The 23282-nt window shown below is 45.8% G+C and overlaps 1 protein-coding gene across 3 annotated transcripts in view; it reads left to right on the top strand.

The window, feature by feature from the left end:
• The first annotated feature begins 7369 nt into the window (after positions 1–7369).
• The window catches only part of LOC135521076 (NIPA-like protein 2), a 55612-nt gene continuing 39699 nt past the window's right edge, over positions 7370–23282 (top strand). The window contains exons 1-2 of one of the 3 annotated variants that reach the window (XM_064947014.1): positions 7576–7666; positions 8060–8129. Coding sequence is in view for 2 of the 3 variants with exons in the window: in XM_064947013.1 (XP_064803085.1) it covers positions 7565–7666 (102 nt within the window). In the remaining variant the exon portion in view is untranslated. Of the gene's footprint in view, positions 7667–8059; positions 8130–23282 lie in introns of all 3 variants that reach the window. The other 2 variants (XM_064947013.1, XM_064947012.1) reach the window with 2 other exon arrangements.

Genomic DNA, 23282 nt, shown 5'->3' with positions numbered 1-23282 from the left:
TCTGATGTGGACCAGAGAGAAAGAGAGGGGGAGAGAGAAGGAGAGAGGTGTGAGGGGGTGTCTGCAGTGTGTTGAGGAGTTTTGATGTGGACCAGAGAGAAAGAGAGGAGGAGAGAGAAGGAGAGAGGTGTGAGGGGGTCTGCAGTGTGTTGAGGAGTTCTGATGTGGACCAGAGAGAAAGAGAGGGGGAGAGAGAAGGAGAGAGGTGTGAGGGGGTGTCTGCAGTGTGTTGAGGAGTTCTGATGTGGACCAGAGAGAAAGAGAGGGGGAGAGAGAAGGAGAGAGGTGTGAGGGGGTGTCTGCAGTGTGTTGAGGAGTTCTGATGTGGACCTCATCCACTGACTGCTGTTCTCCATCTGCAGTTCCCCAGAATATTTTACCTTCCCTGTCTATCTCTCTCTCTCTCTCTCTCCTTCCCTGTCCATCTCTCTCTCTCTCCTTCCCTGTCCATCTCTCTCTCTCTCTCTCCTCCCTGTCCATCTCTCTCTCTACCTCTCTCTCTCTCTCCTCCCTGTCCATCTCTCTCTCTCTCTCCTCCCTGTCCATCTCTCTCTCTACCTCTCTCTCTCTCTCCTTCCCTGTCCATCTCTCTCTCTCTCTCTCCTCCCTGTCCATCTCTCTCTCTACCTCTCTCTCTCTCTCCTCCCTGTCCATCTCTCTCTCTCTCTCTCCCTGTCCATCTCTCTCTCTCTCTCTCTCTCTCTCTCTCTCTCTCTCTCTCACTGTCCATCTCTCTCTCTCTACCTCTCTCTCTCTCTCTCTCTCTCTCTCTCTCTCCTTCCCTGTCCATCTCTCTCTCTCTACCTCTCTCTCTCTTTCTCTCCTTCCCTGTCCATCTCTCTCTCTCTCTACCTCTCTCTCTCTCTCTCTCTCTCTCTCTCTCTCTCTCTCTCTCTCTCTCCTTCCCTGTCCATCTCTCTCTCTACCTCTCTCTCTCTCTCTCTCTCTCTCTCTCTCTCTCTCTCTCTCTCTCTCTCCCTTCCCTGTCCATCTCTCTCTCTACCTCTCTCTCTCTTTCTCTCCTTCCCTGTCCATCTCTCTCTCTCTACCTCTCTCGCTCTCTCTCTCCTCCCTGTCCATCTCTCTCTCTACCTCTCTCTCTCCTCCCTGTCCATCTCTCTACCTCTCTCTCTCCTCCCTGTCCATCTCTCTCTACCACTCTCTCTCTCTCCTCCCTGTCCATCTCTCCCTCTCTACCCCCTCTCTCTCCTTCCCCATCTATCTTTCCTCCCCATCTCTCTCTACCTCTCTCTCCTCCCCCATCTATCTCTCCTCCCTGTCCATCTCTCTCTCTCTACCTCTCTCTCTCCTCCCTGTCTCTCTCTCTCCTCCCTGTCCATCTCTCTCTCTCTACCACTCTCTCTCTCTCCTCCCTGTCCATCTCTCTCTCTCTACCTCTCTCTCTCCTCCCCCCACCTATCTCTCCTCCCTGTCCATCTCTCTCTCTCTCTCCTCCCTGTCCATCTCTCCCTCTCTCTCTCTCCCCCCCCATATATCTATTCTACCCCCTCTCTCTCCTCCCTGTCCATCTCTCTCTCTCTCCTCCCTGTCCATCTCTCCCTCTCTACCTCTCTCTCTCCTCCCCCCATATATATCTTCTACCCCCTCTCTCTCCTTCCCCATCTATCTTTCCTCCCCATCTCTCTCTACCTCTCTCTCTCCCCTCCATCTCCCTCCCCTCTCTCTCCTCCCCCATCTCCCTCTCCTCCCTCTCAGAATAGACCCAGATTAATTGCTGAAGGTCAACAATACACTGACCTCATCTGTGAGCTCAGCTGTCAGATGGCCATTCCAGAACCACTCACATCACAAGGTTCAGATTTAACCCCCAAGACATTGTGGGAGGAATTTTAACTACAGTCAGATTAGGCTGTTAAGGGCCCTGTGGATGATATATGTTGTCAATAAAGTTTTCCATATGTTGTATTCTGAACTGCTGCCAATAGCTCACATCATCATAACCTGAGGCCAGGGATGGAGCTGGGGAGTGGTGGGGGGGGGTGGGGGGACTGGAGCTGGGGAGTGGTGGGAGTGGGGGGGCTGGAGCTGGGGAGTGGTGGGGGTTGGGGGACTGGAGCTGGGGAGTGGTGAGAGTGGGGGGCTGGAGCTGGGGAGTGGTGGGGGTGGGGGGACTGGAGCTGGGGAGTGGTGAGAGTGGGGGGGCTGGAGCTGGGGAGTGGTGGGAGTGAGGGGGCTGGAGCTGGGGAGTGGTGGGGCTGGAGCTGGAGCTGGGGAGTGGTGGGGGTGGGGAGACTGGAGCTGGGGAGGTGGGGGCTGGAGCTGGGGAGTGGTGGGGGTGGGGGGGCTGGAGCTGGAGCTGGGGAGTGGTGGGGGTGGGGAGACTGGAGCTGGGGAGGTGGGGGGCTGGAGCTGGGGAGTGGTGGGGGGGCTGGAGCTGGGGAGTGGTGGGGGTGGGGGGGCTGGAGCTGGAGCTGGGGAGTGGTGGGGGTGGGGAGACTGGAGCTGGGGAGGTGGGGGGCTGGAGCTGGGGAGTGGTGGGGGTGGGGGGACTGGAGCTGGGGAGTGGTGGGGGTGGGGAGACTGGAGCTGGGGAGTGGTGGGGGTGGGGGGACTGGAGCTGGGGAGTGGTGGGGGTGGGGAGACTGGAGCTGGGGAGGTGGGGGGCTGGAGCTAGGGAGTGGTGGGGGTGGGGGGACTGGAGCTGGGGAGTGGTGGGGGTGGGGAGACTGGAGCTGGGGAGGTGGGGGCTGGAGCTGGGGAGTGGTGAGGGTGGGGGGACTGGAGCTGGGGAGTGGTGGGGGTGGGGAGACTGGAGCTGGGGAGGTGGGGGGCTGGAGCTGGGGAGTGGTGAGGGTGGGGGGACTGGAGCTGGGGAGTGGTGGGGGTGGGGAGACTGGAGCTGGGGAGTGGTGAGAGTGGGGGGCTGGAGCTGGGGAGGTGGGGGGCTGGAGCTGGGGAGTGGTGAGGGTGGGGGGACTGGAGCTGGGGAGTGGTGAGAGTGGGGGGGCTGGAGCTGGGGAGTGGTGGGGAGGTGGGGGCTGGAGCTGGGGAGTGGTGAGGGTGGGGGGACTGGAGCTGGGGAGGTGGGGGGCTGGAGCTGGGGAGTGGTGAGGGTGGGGGGACTGGAGCTGGGGAGTGGTGGGGGTGGGGAGACTGGAGCTGGGGAGGTGGGGGGCTGGAGCTGGGGAGTGGTGGGGGTGGGGGGACTGGAGCTGGGGAGTGGTGAGAGTGGGGGGGCTGGAGCTGGGGAGTGGTGGGAGTGGGGGGGCTGGAGCTGGGGAGGTGGGGGGGCTGGAGCTGGGGAGGGGTGGGGTGGGGGGGCTGGAGCTGGGGTGGTGGGGGGGCTGGAGCTGGGGAGGGGTGGGGGGACTGGAGCTGGGGAGGGGTGGGGGGACTGGAGGTGGGGAGGGGTGGGGGGACTGGAGCTGGGGAGGGGTGGTGGGGGGACTGGAGCTGGGGAGGGGTGGGGGGACTGGAGCTGGGGAGGGGTGGTGGGGGGCTGGAGCTGGGGAGGGGTGGGGGGGCTGGAGCTGGGGGGCTGGAGCTGGGGAGGTGGGGGGGCTGGAGCTGGGGAGGTGGGGGGGCTGGAGACTGAACATGTGTCTGTGAAATAAAAAGCTGCTCTATGATTCCTTCTCCTCTCCTTCACAGGTAGATAATCACCTCACATTATACCTGATGGTAATGGAGGCTGTCTGAGTGTGACGAAAACTACAAATTGGACACACAACATGCCAGTCTGGTCTCATAGACTAGACGTAGCATAGTCAACGTAAATCCGGGACACTGGAATTGCTATGACATGTTATGTTTAGTATGGTTACCTAAGACAGAAGTTTACTTTAGGCAAAAAACAAAAGTATGGGGGTTGGTCGGGCGGTATAACGCAAACATCTAGGACCCAAACGTTGCATGCTCAAATCTCATCACGGACAACTTTACCATTTTAGATCATTAGCTACTTTGCAACTACTCAGCATGTTAGCTAACCCTTCCCCTAACCCTAGACTTAAAATTTTAACCTAACTCCTAACCGTAACCTAGCTAACGTTAGCCACATAGCTAACATTCATGTTAGCCACCTAGTTAACGTTAGCAAACAACAAATATTAATTCGTAACGTATCATACGTTTTGCAAATGCGTAACATATCATACTACATGGGTGACAGACATCCACAAATGAATACGTACCATACAAAACATATCATACTAATTATGGCACGGAATTACGTTTACTATGTTACGTCTACCCCTGAGTGCAGGTTGCTAAAGGACTGTATTCTAAGGGACTGTATTCTATAGGACTGTATTCTAAAGGACTGTATTCTAAGGGACTGTATTCTAAGGGACTGTAATCTCTAGGACGGTATTCTATATGACTGTATTCTACAGGACTGTATTCTAAGCGACTGTATTCTAAAGGACTGTATTCTAAGGGACTGTATTCTAAGGGACTGTATTCTACAGGACTGTATTCTAAGGGACTGTATTCTATAGGACTGTATTCTAAGGGACTGTAATCTATAGGACTGTATTCTATATGACTGTATTCTACAGGACTGTATTCTAAGGGACTGTATTCTAAAGGACTGTATTCTACAGGACTGTATTCTATAGGAATGTATTGTAAAGGACTGTATTGTAAAGGACTGTATTCTACAGGACTGTATTCTAAGGGACTGTATTCTACAGGACTGTATTCTAAAGGACTGTATTCCAAAGGACTGTATTCTAAGGGACTGTAATCTATAGGACTGTATTCTATATGACTGTATTCTACAGGACTGTATTCTATAGGACTGTATTGTAAAGGACTGTATTGTAAAGGACTGTATTCTACAGGACTGTATTCTAAGGGACTGTATTCTACAGGACTGTAATCTATAGGACTGTATTCTACAGGATTGTATTCTAAAGGACTGTGTTCTAAGGGACTGTATTCTACAGGACTGTATTCTACAGGACTGTAATCTATAGGACTGTATTCTAAGGGACTGTATTCTACAGGACTGTAATCTATAGGACTGTATTCTAAGGGACTGTATTCTACAGGACTGTATTCTACAGGACTGTATTCTAAAGGACTGTATTCTAAGGGACTGTATTCTACAGGACTGTATTCTACAGGACTGTATTCTATAGGACTGTATTGTAAAGGACTGTATTCTAAAGGACTGTATTCTACTGGACTGTAATCTATAGGACTGTATTCTAAAGGACTGTATTCTACAGGACTGTAATCTCTAGGACTGTATTCTAAAGGACTGTATTCTACAGGACTGTAATCTATAGGACTGTATTCTAAAGGACTGTATTCTACAGGACTGTAATCTCTAGGACTGTATTCTAAAGGACTGTATTCTACTGGACTGTATTCTATATGACTGTATTCTAAAGGACTGTATTCTACAGGACTGTAATCTATAGGACTGTATTGTAAAGGACTGTATTCTACTGGACTGTAATCTATAGGACTGTATTGTAAAGGACTGTATTCTAAAGGACTGTATTGTAAAGGACTGTAATTCTAAGGGACTGTATTCTAAACGACTGTATTGTAAGGACTGTATTCTATAGGACTGTATTCTATAGGACTGTATTCTAAAGGACTGTATTCTAAAGGACTGTATTCTATATGACTGTATTCTAAAGGACTGTATTGTAAAGGACTGTATTCTAAAGGACTGTATTCTATATGGCTGTATTCTAAAGGACCTTAATCTAAAGGACTGTATTCTAAGGGACTGTATTCTATAGGACTGTATTCTAAGGGACTGTATTCTAAAGGACTGTATTCTACAGGACTGTATTCTACAGGACTTTATTCTAAGGGACTGTATTCTATAGGACTGTATTCTAAGGGACTGTATTCTAAAGGACCTTATTCTAAAGGACTGTATTCTATATGACTGTATTCTAAAGGACTGTGTTCTAAGGGACTGTATTGTAAAGGACTGTATTGTAAAGGACTGTATTCTAAAGGACTGTATTCTATATGACTGTATTCTACAGGACTGTATTCTAAAGGACTGTGTTCTAAGGGACTGTATTGTAAAGGACTGTATTGTAAAGGACTGTAATCTACAGGACTGTATTCTAAAGGACCTCATTCTAAAGGACTGTATTCTATATGACTGTATTCTAAAGGACTGTATTCTAAAGGACTGTGTTCTAAGGGACTGTATTGTAAAGGACTGTATTGTAAAGGACTGTAATCTACAGGACTGTAATCTACAGGACTGTATTCTAAGGGACTGTATTCTATAGGGCTGTATTCTACAGGACTGTATTCTAAAGGACTGTATTCTAAGGGACAGTATTCTAAGGGACTGTATTCGACAGGACTGTATTCTAAAGGACTGTATTCTACAGGACTGTATTTTATAGGACTGTATTCTATAGGATTGTATTCTAAAGGACTGTATTCTACAGGACTGTATTCTAAAGGACTGTATTGTAAAGGACTGTATTCTAAATGACTGTATTCTACAGGACTGTATTGTAAAGGACTGTATTCTAAAGGACTGTATACTAAAGGACTGTATTCTATAGGACTGTATTGTAAATTAATGTATTCTAAAGGACTGTATTGTAAAGGACTGTAATCTATAGGACTGTAATCTATAGGACTGTATTCTATAGGACTGTATTCTATATGACTGTATTGTAAAGTACAACAGACAGTATTGTCAGTACAACAGACAGTATTGTCAGTACAACAGACAGCACAACAGACAGTATTGTCAGTACAACAGACAGGACAACAGACAGTATTGTCAGTACAACAGACAGGACAACACACAGCATTGTCAGTACAACAGACAGTATTGTCAGATCAACAGACAGAACAACAGACAGTATTGTCAGTACAACAGACAGGACAACAGTGCAGAATAGAGGAGTCCTCTGGCCTTTGATCATGGGTACAAGTGACACTTGAATTCTTGACAGATATTATTTGGGTCTATACCGCTATAGATTGTGTCATTCATTCTTGACAGATATTATTTGGGTCTATACCGCTATAGATTCTGTCAAATTCTGTTCACGTTTCTCTAATTGTCCGCCAGATGGCGACTGCTATGATGTTCAATAGCAATCAGTGGCATAATGGTAGATTATGTTGATTTGGTTTATTTATTAATTAAATAAACTTGAAGCATAACTCGCTAAAACATTCCTTAGATGTCAATCTTATTATATTGTAACGATCCTCGCTATATGAGCCACGTTACAACACCTATCGGCGTGACGCGTGGGATGTCTGCCTTTCACGCCAAAATCCAGTGTTTGCTTCTCGTTCGCCACAATATTATATTATTATATTCTAAAAGATTAGATGACATGTATTCTGTGCACAAGTGACAACTGTCTGCCACTGGTCACATCCGGGGAACGCTGTGCTCTCCAGCTGCATCCCCGCCTCGTTAACTCGCTCTGACGTGGTGACGAGCAGACTGACACTTCTGCCGGTTGACCGGGCAGGAAAGACTCAAACTCACGGGATGTCAAGACTGGAACCGGACAAACATGTGAAAAGGGGAATCTTGAGTTGCGATGAAGTAGCCTAGTTGGAAGGAAAGGCTGCGACAGAGGAAAATATGGCGAACAACTCAACTTTAGACAGCGTGTTTTCTAACAGAACAGGACAGAATTCATCTCAACCGTCTCCGCTCACTGAAATCCGGGAGAATCCGCTGAAGGTAGGCAACTAGTAACTCACTGACTCTTAAACGTCCGCACAATCCTTGTTCGGCAGGGAATCTTTATTTCTTATAGTTGAAACAAACATTATTTTGTATTATTATTCGAGATTAAACATATTTATCGAATTTTTTTAAGGGGAAATATTTATTTTTAGGAATTGTCCTAATATTTTCAATATTATTATTATTTCCATGTCCGCTCTGGGACCGGATATACCCTTGTCTGGGACAAACGATCCCAACTCTCAAAAAAAGTTGACCAATTCTAAAAACGGTCTATAATGAATATTAACTGGGAAATGATCTTATTAAGATTCTTGCAAATCCCTCTCTGTGGCTTTGAAGAATATTTCTCTCAGAACTGTGATTTCCTACAAAACATGTGCTTAGAGATTTGGACATTAACGTCGGAGTCCTAAATGAATCAGGTGAGCGACACCATAAGGACCTTCATGTTCGGGTAAGTTTTCTACTTCAATTTAAACAACCAATATTCAAATCACCATGATCACAACCATAAACTGTCAACCCCATCTACCTGATAGATTAAGATATGATTTTTGGTTCAAATATGTTTATTTTCATTAGGTTTTAGCCATATCAACTGAGAAAAAAATCAAATTCAACTTTGTATACCACTTGAATGGGGGAAAAAAAAAACTTTTTTTCAATAAACTTGTTTTTATTGAGGATTTTCTTATTAATCATTTTTCATATTTTACAAATGTTTGCATTTTAACTTAATTTCTAGTGGAAAAAACCAGGTCAGACTATCTGTTGACTCCAGTGGCTTGTCAACTCCGTCGCTGATGGCTAACCCTCTTAAAGAGGCGTTATTTTTCTGTCTTTTATATTCTGAAACGTATCTGAATCACTGTTCTGCAACGTGCTTAAACTCTTTTATTGTTCTCTGTACTAAACCCAAGGGATATTGTTTGCTTTATAAATGTGGTTTTATGTTGTAAATCTAGAAAAACATGACAAGATGCTCTAACTGAAATAAGCCCGGGAGCATTTATATAGTGCAATAAAAACAAAAAGAAGTTTGGAGATTTGAATTAGTTCATTTTAAAAATGACCCATGAGCACCAACGTGAAGTTGATAGAAGCATGTTTAAATTGGGGGTCAAATGAAAGCTAACAGTCTAATATTTTAGAGAAATTAAGGCATAAATAAATGTTTCAACCATTTTCTATCCTAAAAATTCAGTAATAAAGCAAAGGCTTTGATTTCTAGACCAACTGATGGAAATGGGCCTTAGGAAACATCTACTATACAGGTACATCATCAAAACACAGTCATTTTGACGACTCCTGCCTTAGGAAACATCTACTATACAGGGTACATCATCAAAACACAGTCATGTTGAAGACTCCTGCCTTTGGAAACATCTACTATACAGGGTACATCATCAAAACACAGTCATGTTGAAGACTCCTGCCTTAGGAAACATCTACTATACAGGGTACATCATCAAAACACAGTCATGTTGAAGACTCCTGCCTTTGGAAACATCTACTATACAGGGTACATCATCAAAACACAGTCATGTTGAAGACTCCTGCCTTAGGAAACATCTACTATACAGGTACATCATCAAAACACAGTCATGTTGAAGACTCCTGCCTTAGGAAACATCTACTATACAGGGTACATCATCAAAACACAGTCATGTTGAAGACTCCTGCCTTAGGAAACATCTACTATACAGGGTACATCATCAAAACACAGTCATGTTGAAGACTCCTGCCTTAGGAAACATCTACTATACAGGTACATCATCAAAACACAGTCATGTTGAAGACTCCTGCCTTAGGAAACATCTACTATACAGGGTACATCATCAAAACACAGTCATGTTGAAGACTCCTGCCTTTGGAAACATCTACTATACAGGGTACATCATCAAAACAGTCATGTTGAAGACTCCTGCCTTTGGAAACATCTACTATACAGGGTACATCATCAAAACACAGTCATGTTGAAGACTCCTGCCTTAGGAAACATCTACTATACAGGGTACATCATCAAAACACAGTCATGTTGAAGACTCCTGCCTTTGGAAACATCTAGTATACAGGGTACATCATCAAAACAGTCATGTTGAAGACTCCTGCCTTTGGAAACATCTACTATACAGGGTACATCATCAAAACACAGTCATGTTGACGACTCCTGCCTTAGGAAACATCTACTATACAGGGTACATCATCAAAACACAGTCATGTTGAAGACTCCTGCCTTAGGAAACATCTACTATACAGGTACATCATCAAAACAGTCATGTTGAAGACTCCTGCCTTAGGAAACATCTACTATACAGGGTACATCATCAAAACAGTCATGTTGAAGACTCCTGCCTTTGGAAACATCTATACAGGGTACATCATCAAAACACAGTCATGTTGAAGACTCCTGCCTTAGGAAACATCTACTATACAGGGTACATCATCAAAACACAGTCATGTTGAAGACTCCTGCCTTAGGAAACATCTACTATACAGGGTACATCATCAAAACACAGTCATGTTGAAGACTCCTGCCTTAGGAAACATCTACTATACAGGTACATCATCAAAACACAGTCATGTTGAAGACTCCTGCCTTTGGAAACATCTACTATACAGGGTACATCATCAAAACAGTCATGTTGAAGACTCCTGCCTTTGGAAACATCTACTATACAGGGTACATCATCAAAACAGTCATGTTGAAGACTCCTGCCTTAGGAAACATCTACTATACAGGGTACATCATCAAAACACAGGCATGTTGAAGACTCCTGCCTTAGGAAACATCTACTATACAGGGTACATCATCAAAACACAGTCATGTTGAAGACTCCTGCCTTAGGAAACATCTACTATACAGGGTACATCATCAAAACACAGTCATGTTGAAGACTCCTGCCTTAGGAAACATCTACTATACAGGGTACATCATCAAAACAGTCATGTTGAAGACTCCTGCCTTAGGAAACATCTACTATACAGGGTACATCATCAAAACAGTCATGTTGAAGACTCCTGCCTTAGGAAACATCTACTATACAGGGTACATCATCAAAACAGTCATGTTGAAGACTCCTGCCTTAGGAAACATCTACTATACAGGGTACATCAACAAAACACAGTACATCATCAAAACAGTCATGTTGAAGACTCCTGCCTTAGGAAACATCTACTATACAGGGTACATCAACAAAACACAGTACATCATCAAAACACAGTCATGTTGACGACTCCTGCCTTAGGAAACATCTACTATGCAGGGTACATGAAAACACAGTCATGTTGAAGACTCCTGCCTTAGGAAACATCTACTATGCAGGGTACATGAAAACACAGTCATGTTGAAGACAGGGTAGTCATCTGTCACTATAGTAGTGTTCTGGTCCTTCACAGCGTCAGGGTAGTCATCTGTCACTATAGTAGTGTTCTGGTCCTTCACAGCGTCAGGGTAGTCATCTGTCACTATAGTAGTGTTCTGGTCCTTCACAGCGTCAGGGTAGTCATCTGTCACTATAGTAGTGTTCTGGTCCTTCACAGCGTCAGGGTAGTCATCTGTCACTATAGTAGTGTTCTGGTCCTTCACAGCGTCAGGGTAGTCATCTGTCACTATAGTAGTGTTCTGGTCCTTCACAGCGTCAGGGTAGTCATCTGTCACTATAGTAGTGTTCTGGTCCTTCACAGCGTCAGGGTAGTCATCTGTCACTATAGTAGTGTTCTGGTCCTTCACAGCGTCAGGGTAGTCATCTGTCACTATAGTAGTGTTCTGGTCCTTCACAGCGTCAGGGTAGTCATCTGTCACTATAGTAGTGTTCTGGTCCTTCACAGCGTCAGGGTAGTCATCTGTCACTATAGTAGTGTTCTGGTCCTCCACAGCGTCAGGGTAGTCATCTGTCACTATAGTAGTGTTCTGGTCCTTCACAGCGTCAGGGTAGTCATCTGTCACTATAGTAGTGTTCTGGTCCTTCACAGCGTCAGGGTAGTCATCTGTCACTATAGTAGTGTTCTGGTCCTTCACAGCGTCAGGGTAGTCATCTGTCACTATAGTAGTGTTCTGGTCCTTCACAGCGTCAGGGTAGTCATCTGTCACTATAGTAGTGTTCTGGTCCTTCACAGCGTCAGGGTAGTCATCTGTCACTATAGTAGTGTTCTGGTCCTTCACAGCGTCAGGGTAGTCATCTGTCACTATAGTAGTGTTCTGGTCCTTCACAGCGTCAGGGTAGTCATCTGTCACTATGGTAGTGTTCTGGTCCTTCACAGCGTCAGGGAGAAGATTTATATTGTTTAACTGACCCTCATTTGACCCCTCGGCCACATTCCTTCCAAGTGTTTTGTGTCTAGTGCAGGAAGTTCAAGTTCATGGCCAGTGAGATAATGTCAGTAGCTAGCTAGCTACTTCCTGGGCATTTACAGTATCTTGGAAGCCAACGCACAGTTTGTTTTAGTAATTGGTGCTTTGTGTGGTTTTCTCTGTTGGACGGTGAGGAGTTCTCTAAGCCCCTGTGGGACCTGTTATCAAGGCGGAGGTTGGAATAAATTAATCGCTATATTGACATGGTTTATTTCTAGTCGTCTTGGAAACCCTGAGTGTATCATTCTATGTTACATGCCTCTGTCCACGAGAGAGGATATTTCTACAGGCTCCCTCTGAAACCATGTATAGCCTACAGAGTACATGATGGCCTCTTGTCCTCCTATCTCCTCTGCACACTGATGCACTTCCTCCTCTGCACACTGATGCACTTCCTCCTCTGCACACTGATGCACTCCCTCCTCTGCACACTGATGCACTTCCTCCTCTGCACACTGATGCACTTCCTCCTCTGCACACTGATGCACTCCCTCCTCTGCACACTGATACACTTCCTCCTCTGCACACTGATGCACTTCCTCCTCTGCACACTGATGCACTCCCTCCTCTGCACACTGGTGCACTTCCTCCTCTGCACACTGATGCACTTCCTCCTCTGCACACTGATGCACTCCCTCCTCTGCACACTGATGCACTTCCTCCTCTGCACACTGGTGCACTTCCTCCTCTGCACACTGGTGCACTTCCTCCTCTGCACACTGGTGCACTTCCTCCTCTGCACACTGGTGCACTTCCTCCTCTGCACACTGGTGCACTTCCTCCTCTGCACACTGGTGCACTTCCTCCTCTGCACACTGGTGCACTTCCTCCTCGGTCCTCATCTTCCCATCTGTCCCAGGCAGGGAATTCTGTCAGCCATGTTGTCAGGGGGATCTGGGCAGAGATGAGGACCGAGGTGAATTCTGTCAGGGGGACCTGGGCAGAGATGAGGACGGAGGGGAATTCTGTCAGGGGGACCTGGGCAGAGATGAGTGAGGCATATACTGTAGGAATAGAAGAGACTGTTCTGCAGGAGAATGTGTTTACTGTACTGTAGGGTTGAACAGCTGGCAGCTCTGAGATAACTCAATACCCCAGCCTCCTCCCTGCTCTCTCCCTTCCCTCCTCCCCTCCCAGGTCAGAGGCCACGGATCAGCCCATCTCTTTATCCCCTTCCTCCATCCCCAGCTCGTCAGTTCTCCATTGTCACATAGCACAAAGAAACACGCTGTCCGCCCCCCTGGACACAGAGAGAGAGGGAGACAGTGGGGGAGGAGAACATCGGTCTCATTCTGTTCTGTCACCTCTTCAGACCCAGAGAGTTCTGTTCTGTCACCTCTTCAGACCCAGAGAGAGAGTTCTGTTCTGTCACCTCTTCAGACCCAGAGAGAGAGTTCTGTTCTGTCACCTCTTCAGACCCAGAGAGAGAGTTCTGTTCTGTCACCTCGTCAGACCCAGAGAGAGTTCTGTTCTGTCACCTCTTCAGACCCAGAGAGAGAGTTCTGTTCTCTCACCTCTTCAGACCCAGAGAGAGAGTTCTGTTCTGTCACCTCTTCAGACCCAGAGAGAGAGTTCTGTTCTCTCACCTCTTCAGACCCAGAGAGAGAGTTCTGTTCTGTCACCTCTTCAGACCCAGAGAGAGAGTTCTGTTCTGTCACCTCTTCAGACCCAGAGAGAGAGTTCTGTTCTGTCACCTCTTCAGACCCAGAGAGTGAGTTCTGTTCTGTCACCTCTTCAGACCCAGAGAGAGAGAGTTCTGTTCTGTCACCTCTTCAGACCCAGAGAGAGAGTTCTGTTCTGTCACCTCTTCAGACCCAGAGAGAGAGTTCTGTTCTCTCACCTCTTCAGACCCAGAGAGAGAGTTCTGTTCTCTCACCTCTTCAGACCCAGAGAGAGAGTTCTGTTCTCTCACCTCTTCAGACCCAGAGAGAGAGTTCTGTTCTCTCACCTCTTCAGACCCAGAGAGAGAGTTCTGTTCTGTCACCTCTTCAGACCCAGAGAGAGAGTTCTGTTCTGTCACCTCTTCAGACCCAGAGAGAGTTCTGTTCTGTCACCTCTTCAGACCCAGAGAGAGAGTTCTGTTCTGTCACCTCTTCAGACCCAGAGAGAGAGTTCTGTTCTGTCACCTCTTCAGACCCAGAGAGAGAGTTCTGTTCTGTCACCTCTTCAGACCCAGAGAGAGAGTTCTGTTCTGTCACCTCTTCAGACCCAGAGAGAGAGTTCTGTTCTGTCACCTCTTCAGACCCAGAGAGAGAGTTCTGTTCTGTCACCTCTTCAGACCCAGAGAGAGAGTTCTGTTCTGTCACCTCTTCAGACCCAGAGAGAGAGTTCTGTTCTGTCACCTCTTCAGACCCAGAGAGAGAGTTCTGTTCTGTCACCTCTTCAGACCCAGAGAGAGTTCTGTTCTGTCACCTCTTCAGACCCAGAGAGAGAGTTCTGTTCTGTCACCTCTTCAGACCCAGAGAGAGAGTTCTGTTCTGTCACCTCTTCAGACCCAGAGAGAGAGTTCTGTTCTCTCACCTCTTCAGACCCAGAGAGAGAGTTCTGTTCTGTCACCTCTTCAGACCCAGAGAGAGAGTTCTGTTCTGTCACCTCTTCAGACCCAGAGAGTGAGTTCTGTTCTGTCACCTCTTCAGACCCAGAGAGAGAGAGTTCTGTTCTCTCACCTCGTCAGACCCAGAGAGAGAGAGAGAGAGAGTTCTGTTCTGTCAGAGAACACTCTGGGGTGGAATGTTAGGCCCTATAAAGAACACTCTGGGGTAGAATGTTAGGCCCTATAGAGAACTCTGGGTTAGAACACTCTGGGCTAGAATGTTAGGGACAGAGTTAGAACACTCTGGGCTAGAATGTTAGGGACAGAGTTAGAATACTCTGGGCTAGAATGTTAGGCCCTATAAAGAACACTCTGGGGTAGAATTTTAGGCCCTATAAAGAACACTCTGGGGTAGAATGTTAGGCCCTATAGAGAACTCTGGGTTAGAACACTCTGGGCTAGAATGTTAGGGACAGAGTTAGAACACTCTGGGCTAGAATGTTAGGGACAGAGTTAGAATACTCTGGGCTAGAATGTTAGGCCCTATAAAGAACACTCTGGGGTAGAATGTTAGGCCCTATAGAGAACTCTGGGTTAGAATGTTCTGGGCTAGAATGTTAGGGACAGAGTTAGAATGCTCTGGGCTAGAATGTTAGGGACAGAATTAGAACACTCTGGGGTAGAATGTTAGGGACAGAGTTAGAATACTCTGGGGTTGAATGTTAGGGACAGAATAGTCAGGAATGAAGGTGGAATTTCTTGGGAGTCTTTGAAACAACTGCAGAGTCTGTCTGAATGGAAAACGAAAACATGATTGTTATGTGCTGTTACATGTAATCTGTTGCTAAAATATTGACCTCATTATGCAGGTTACAAGTATCAGATGACCTCCTCCTGGACAGACAGTACACCACAGTCCATGGATGAGCAGATTATAGTAGAGCTCTGTGTGTTGTTGGATACAAATGTTTCTCTTAGTAGTGGAACGTCTTCCAACTGGGCAGTCTACTGTAAGAAGCACCCTGACCAGAACGGACCTGCCAGACCAATTGGGTCATGTTTGCCAAGTAGGACACTCCCTCGTGTGCCAGCCTGCTTGTGGCCTTTATGTTTGCCCATCCTGCTACAAGGAAGCCAGACCTCTGTTCCCTCTGAGTGACTGGGCTGATGAATACTACTGTGCAATTCCATGTAAAAGGACCCATGAGATCCAACATGTGAAGTTCATAGGAACGTGTTAAGTTGGGTGTCAAATGAAAGCTAGGAGTCTATATTTGTTATATCTTTTTTTTTTACGAATTAAGGCATATATTCAACCATTCTAAAAGATGGGAAAGGGGTCAACATAAGTCTTCTAAAATATTTTTATAAATACATTCAAACAAAAATAATATTGAAGTAACTGCCAACAGAAATCTACATATTTTAAACTGAACAAAAATACAAACAACAATTTCAAAAGATTTTACTGATTTTTACCGTTCAAATAAAGAAATCAGTGAATTGAAATCAATTCATACGGCCCTAATCTATGGGTTTCACATTACAGATATGCATCTGTTGGTCACAGATCCCTTAAATAAAGGTAGGGGTGTGGATCAGAACACCAGTCAGTATCTGGCGTGGATCAGAACACCAGTCAGTATCTGGCGTGGATCAGAACACCAGTCAGTATCTGGCGTGGATCAGAAAACCAGTCAGTATCTGGCGTGGATCAGAACACCAGTCAGTATCTGGCGTGGATCAGAACACCAGTCAGTATCTGGCGTGGATCAGAACACCAGTCAGTATCTGGCGTGGATCAGAACACCAGTCAGTATCTGGCGTGGATCAGAACACCAGTCAGTATCTGGCGTGGATCAGAACACCAGCCAGTATCTGGCGTGGATCAGAACACCAGCCAGTATCTGGCGTGGATCAGAACACCAGTCAGTATCTGGCGTGGATCAGAACACCAGTCAGTATCTGGCGTGGATCAGAACACCAGTCAGTATCTGGCGTGGATCAGAACACCAGTCAGTATCTGGCGTGGATCAGAACACCAGTCAGTATCTGGCGTGGATCAGAACCCCAGTCAGTATCTGGCGTGGATCAGAAAACCAGTCAGTATCTGACGTGGATCAGAAAACCAGTCAGTATCTGGCGTGTACCAGTCAGTACCTCTCCACTCCAGGTTCCGATGGTCGGTGAGGATGACGAATGGGTCCTTGGTGCCCTCCAGCCAGTGTCTCCACCCTTAATGCCAATTTCACCACCAGGAGCTCTCGATCACCAACGTCGTAATTCCTCTCTGCGGGGGACAGTTTCTTAGAGTAATATGCACACGGATACAATTTCTGTGGATGACCTTGTCGTTGAGACAGAACTGCCCACACGCCCACCTCTGAAGCGTCCACCACAAATGATATTGTGGGATCTGGATGTTTGAGCAATGGGGCGGAGGGTGAAACGTGAATGTCATCCATATAAACAACCTCCTGGCGTCCGAGCATGTCCCGGGAGCACCTTGTTGACAAATGCCTGGAACACTGACGGAGCATTGGCTAAGCCAAATGGCATCACCAAGTACTCGTCGAGACCAGACATCTTGCTAAATTCTGTCTTCCATTCATCACCCTTCCAGATGCGGATGAGATTGAATGCACTCTGCAGGTCCAGCTCCGGTAACGGTACTTGGTGGTGACTTCATTGAGTCCTCTGTAATCAATACATGGGTGTTAACCCTCCATATGTCTTGGCCACGAAGAAGAAACCAGCCAACGCTGGAGAAGTGGACTTGCGGATGAAACCTTGTTGGAGCGCCTCATAGATGTACTCCTTCATGGCCTGGGTTTCAGCCACCAACAGAGGGTAGATGCGTCTGCGTGGGGGCGCAGAGGCTGCAAGCAGGTCGCAGGGGTGATGAGGAGGAAGACCGGTGAAAATAGCTCTCCGGTATGTTTGAGATGAAGAACCTCTTCCATAGCAGTCCCCAGTTGTGCCTGCTGGTCTTGGTGTTGATGAAGAAGGTATCCCTGCTCGTCGACCTTCTGGGAGAAGTTCTGATTTCCTGCTGCTTCCATTTTGCCCGGCAGTATTCTGTAATGTAGACGCTGGGAGTCGAAGAGGCAGGTGGAACGTTTTAATATAACAAGAAACCTGGAATGATACAACGTAGGAGTAGCGTCTAGACATGAACAATAGGAAACAACACTGCCTGGGGAAAGCACCTAAGGGAGTTCCAGATAAAGCGGAGGTAATGGAGTTCAGGCGCGCGTAATGATGACGCGCAGGCGCGCGTAATGATGACGCGCAGGCGCGCGTAATGATGACGCGCAGGCGCGCGTAATGATGACGCGCAGGCGCGCGTAATGATGACGCGCGTAATGATGACGCGCAGGCGAGCGTAATGATGGTTCACAGGACCTGTGGTTAGTAAACCGGCGACCTCGAAGGGGAGGAGTGGGAGTAGACGTGACACAAACACCAATGCCGGCGGGAGTATCATTTTGAGGTGAAGCATCTGTTAAACGAACAAAGAGTTGTACAAGCAGTTGTTACAACAACAACAAAATAATGTAGCTTCAAGTGTTTTGTCCAAATGCTGGTGGAGCATTCAAGAATGGACGACCTGACCAGAGAGGTCCAGGAACTGAAGAACAGTTTGCAGTTCTCCCAGGGTCAGCATCGATGAGTTTAAACAAGAGAACGGGCAAGTTGAATGCAGTCTGTAAGCCCGTGAGAGAGAACATCAGTTCGGTGTGTGAATCCATGATAACAATGACGGAGAAATCAGATTATCTTGAGGGACAATCAAGGTGGAACAACCATGGTTGTGGACGGAATTGCAGAATCTCCACGAGACCTGGACGGAGTCTGAGGACAAAGTGAGGGAAATGATTTTGGAGATGGACATAAGGAAAATTGAGGTGGACCACACCCACAGGACTGGAAAGCCCACCACCGGCCAAGGTGAGATGCCCAGGCCGATAGTAGTCAAGTTCCTCAGGTTCAAGGACAAAAGCAACTGTTCTGGAAACAGCCAAGAACTTAAGAGGAACGTATCTTCCTCAGCGAGGACACTCCTGAAGCTGTCTGCCAGAATAGGAAATCATTTTCCCCAGCCATTAAAGCTGCCAGAGCACGTACAGACATTGCTTACATTCGCTACGACAGGCTCATTGTCCACCCTCCCTCAGACAGGCTCATTGGCCACCCTCTCAACGCCCGGCTCATTGTCCACCCTCTCAACGCCCGGCTCATTGTCCACCCTCCCTACGCCCGGCTCATTGTCCACCCTCCCTACGCCCGGCTCATTGTCCACCCTCCCTACGACAGGCTCATTGTCCACCCTCCCTACGACAGGCTCATTGTCCACCCTCCCTACGACAGGCTCATTGGCCACCCTCCCTACGCCCGGCTCATTGGCCACCCTCCCTGCGACAGGCTCATTGGCCACCCTCACTGCGACAGGCTCATTGGCCACCCTCACTGCGACAGGCTCATTGGCCACCCTCCCTGCGACAGGCTCATTGGCCACCCTCCCTGCGACAGGCTCATTGGCCACCCTCCCTGCGACAGGCTCATTGGCCACCCTCCCTGCGACAGGCTCATTGGCCACCCTCCCTGCGACAGGCTCATTGGCCACCCTCCCTGCGACAGGCTCATTGGCCACCCTCCCTGCGACAGGCTCATTGGCCACCCTCCCTCCCAAAAGCCTGTAAGGGATGAGAGAGCCAAGCCTATGGGTTCGTAGCTTCAACCCCGCTGCGCACACACACACACCAATTGATTAATGGACAGCTGAATGTATATATTTTTTTCTCTTTCTTTGTCTGCTCTTTTACATATTATGTCTATCTATGATAAGCTACCCAGGAAAGGTGCTGAAAATAGCCCATATTACTATATGTAGCCTTACAAATAAGGTTCATGAACTCTAACATCAAATAACATTAATACATTAGCCATTTCTTAGACTCACTTAGATAGTTAATTTGATGATACATACAAGGATATAACATCTATAGAAGAGACAGGAATGCTTATGGCGGAGGTGTTGCTGTATATATTCAGAGCCATATCCCTGTAATGCTTAGAGAAGATCTGTCAAGTGTTATTGATGTGTTGTGGTTGCAGGTTGACTTGGCACATCTAAAGCTTTTTATTGTGGGGTGTTGCTATAGGCCACCAATAGGTCACCAAGTGCAAACAGTCAGTATCTAAATAATGTGTAAAATGCTTGATAGTGTATGTGACATAAACAGAGGGAGGTCTACTTTCTTGGGGACCTGAATAATTGACTGGTTTTCATCAAGCTGTCCGCTCAACAGGAAGCTTCTCACTGTAACCAGTGCCTGTAATCTGGTTCAGGTTATTAATCAACCCATTCAAGAGGAAGCTTCTCACTGTAACCAGTGTCTAATCTGGTTCAGGTTATTAATCAACCCACTCAAGAGGAAGCTTCTCACTGTAACCAGTGCCTGTAATCTGGTTCAGGTTATTAATCAACCCACTCAAGAGGAAGCTTCTCACTGTAACCAGTGCCTGTAATCTGGTTCAGGTTATTAATCAACCTACCAGGGTGTTTACAAACACTACAGGAACAAGATCATCCACATGTATCGATCACATTTGTACTAATACTATAGAACTTTGTTCTAAAGCTGTATCTGGATGCAGTGATCACAATATAGTGGCTATATACAGGAAAGACAAAGCTCCAACAGCTGGGCCTAAAATAGTATATAAGAGATCATACAAGATTTATCTGTGACTCTTATGTGGATGTTATTTGTTGGTCTGATGTGATTTATAAGGAGCATTCAGATGCTGCACTTGATGAATTTATGAAATTGCTTCTTCAAATTATTGATAAACATGAAACTGACTGTCAGATCTGCTAAAGGCTCCATGGATCGATGAGGAAATGAAGAAACTGACTGTCAGATCTGTTAAAGGCTCCATGGATCAATGAGGAAATGAAGAAACTGACTGTCAGATCTGTTAAAGGCTCCATGGATCGATGAGGAAATTAAGAAACTGACTGTCAGATCTGTTTAAGGCTCCGTGGATCGATGAGGAAATGAAGAAACTGACTGTCAGATCTGTTAAAGGCTCCATGGATCGATGAGGAAATGAAGAAACTGACTGTCAGATCTGTTAAAGGCTACATGGATCGATGAGGAGATGAAGAAACTGTCTGGTTGAAAGAGATGGGACAAAAGGAAGTGGCTAATAAGTCTGTCTGTACATCTGACTGGCCGACTTCCTGCAAAATGAGAAATGTAACTAAACTATATTGTGAAGCCCAAGATCAATCATATAAAGAATGATGGCAACAAAAACAACATTTGAGTACTTTAAAATGAAAAGATGGGCAGAAAGACACATTCAACTCCATCTTTTATCTAAGTTCCATATTGCCTAAATAGAACAAGGATAAGTTCATCAAACCCATTCTGCATTACCCATAAGTCCACGGTTCCAGACTGCATGAATAAAAACTATTTACTAAATCTTTCCATGCAATAAATGAATTCTGTGAAAAACAAATGAATCCATAATTGTACCGTGTAAAGCAGTGCAAATGTGTCTCGGGGACTAGTTCAGCAGGAGGTAGTATGACCATATTATTCTCCTTTATTCTCCTTCATGACAATATTATTCTCCTTTATTCTCCTTCATAACAATATTATTCTCCTTCATGACAATATTATTCTCCTTTATTCTCCTTCATGACAATATTATTCTCCTTCATAACAATATTATTCTCCATTATTCTCCTTCATGACAATATTATTCTCCTTTATTCTCCTTCATGACAATATTATTCTCCTTTATTCTCCTTCATGACCATATTATTCTCCTTTATTCTCCTTCATGACAATATTATTCTCCTTTATTCTCCTTCATAACAATATTATTCTCCTTCATGACAATATTATTCTCCTTTATTCTCCTTCATAACAATATTATTCTCCTATATTCTCCTTCATGACAATATTATTCTCCTTCATGACAATATTATTCTCCTTTATTCTCCTTCATGACAATATTATTCTCCTTCATAACAATATTATTCTCCATTATTCTCCTTCATGACAATATTATTCTCCTTTATTCTCCTTCATGACAATATTATTCTCCTTTATTCTCCTTCATGACCATATTATTCTCCTTTATTCTCCTTCATGACAATATTATTCTCCTTTATTCTCCTTCATAACAATATTATTCTCCTTCATGAAAATATTATTCTCCTTTATTCTCCTTCATAACAATATTATTCTCCTATATTCTCCTTCATGACAATATTATTCTCCTTCATGACAATATTATTCTCCTTTATTCTCCTTCATAACAATATTATTCTCCTATATTCTCCTTCATGACAATATTATTCTCCTTCATGACAATATTATTCTCCTTCATGACAATATTATTCTCCTTTATTCTCCTTCATGACAATATTATTCTCCTTTATTCTCCTTCATGACAGTATTATTCTCCTTCATAACAATATTATTCTCCTTCATGACAATATTATTCTCCTTTATTCTCCTTCATAACAATATTATTCTCCTTCATGACAATATTATTCTCCTTTATTCTCCTTCATGACAATATTATTCTCCTTTATTCTCCTTCATGACAATATTATTCTCCTTCATGACAATATTATTCTCCTTCATGACAATATTATTCTCCTTTATTCTCCTTCATGACAATATTATTCTCCTTTATTCTCCTTCATGACAGTATTATTCTCCTTCATAACAATATTATTCTCCTTTATGACAATATTATTCTCCTTCATAACAATATTATTCTCCTTCATGACAATATTATTCTCCTTCATGACAATATTATTCTCCTTTATTCTCCTTCATGACAATATTATTCTCCTTCATTCTCCTTCATGACAATATTATTCTCCTTTATTCTCCTTCATGACAATATTATTCTTCATTCTTCTATACTTTAGATCAAGTCATTCAGCTTTCATTGTTTTATAATCATACCGTAGCCTCTCTGTGGTGTCTCGGAGTCCACTGTAGTTTTCAACGTCTTATTTTCCTCTTCCATCATTTTATTACTGTAATCCATTCCTGTTTAAGGCCTAAACCTCCCCCATTAGCCCAGGTAATAGATCCAGTAGATAGATACATAGACCCCCCCTCCCCAATGCCTGGCTATAGCAGCCCCCCTCCAATGCCTGGCTATAGCAGACCCCCCCCTCCAATGACTGGCTATAGCAGACCCCCCCTCCAATGACTGGCTATAGCAGACCCCCCCACTCCAATGACTGGCTATAGCAGACACCCCCTCCAATGACTGGCTATAGCGGACCACCCCCTCCCTCCAATGACTGGCTATAGCGGACCCCCCTCCAATGACTGGCTACAGCAGACCCCCCACTCCAATGATTGGCTATAGCAGACCCCCCCCTTCCCCCTCCAATGATTGGCTATAGCAGACCCCCCCTTCCCCCTCCAATGATTGGCTATAGCAGACCCCCTCCAATGACTGGCTATAGCAGACCCCCCTCCAATGACTGGCTTTTGCAGACCCCCCTCCAATGACTGGCGATAGCAGACCCCCCCTCCAATGACTGGCGATAGCAGACCCCCCCTCCAATGACTGGCTATAGCAGACCCCCCCTCCAATGACTGGCTATAGCGGACCCCCCCTCCAATGACTGGCTATAGCAGACCCCCCCAATGACTGGCTATAGCAGA

The sequence above is a fragment of the Oncorhynchus masou genome, chromosome 29, assembly GCF_036934945.1.
Source record: "Oncorhynchus masou masou isolate Uvic2021 chromosome 29, UVic_Omas_1.1, whole genome shotgun sequence".
In the NCBI taxonomy this organism is placed as follows: domain Eukaryota; kingdom Metazoa; phylum Chordata; class Actinopteri; order Salmoniformes; family Salmonidae; genus Oncorhynchus; species Oncorhynchus masou.
Note: the sequence above shows the minus strand (reverse complement) of the source record. Positions and strands in the feature narration are given on the sequence as shown.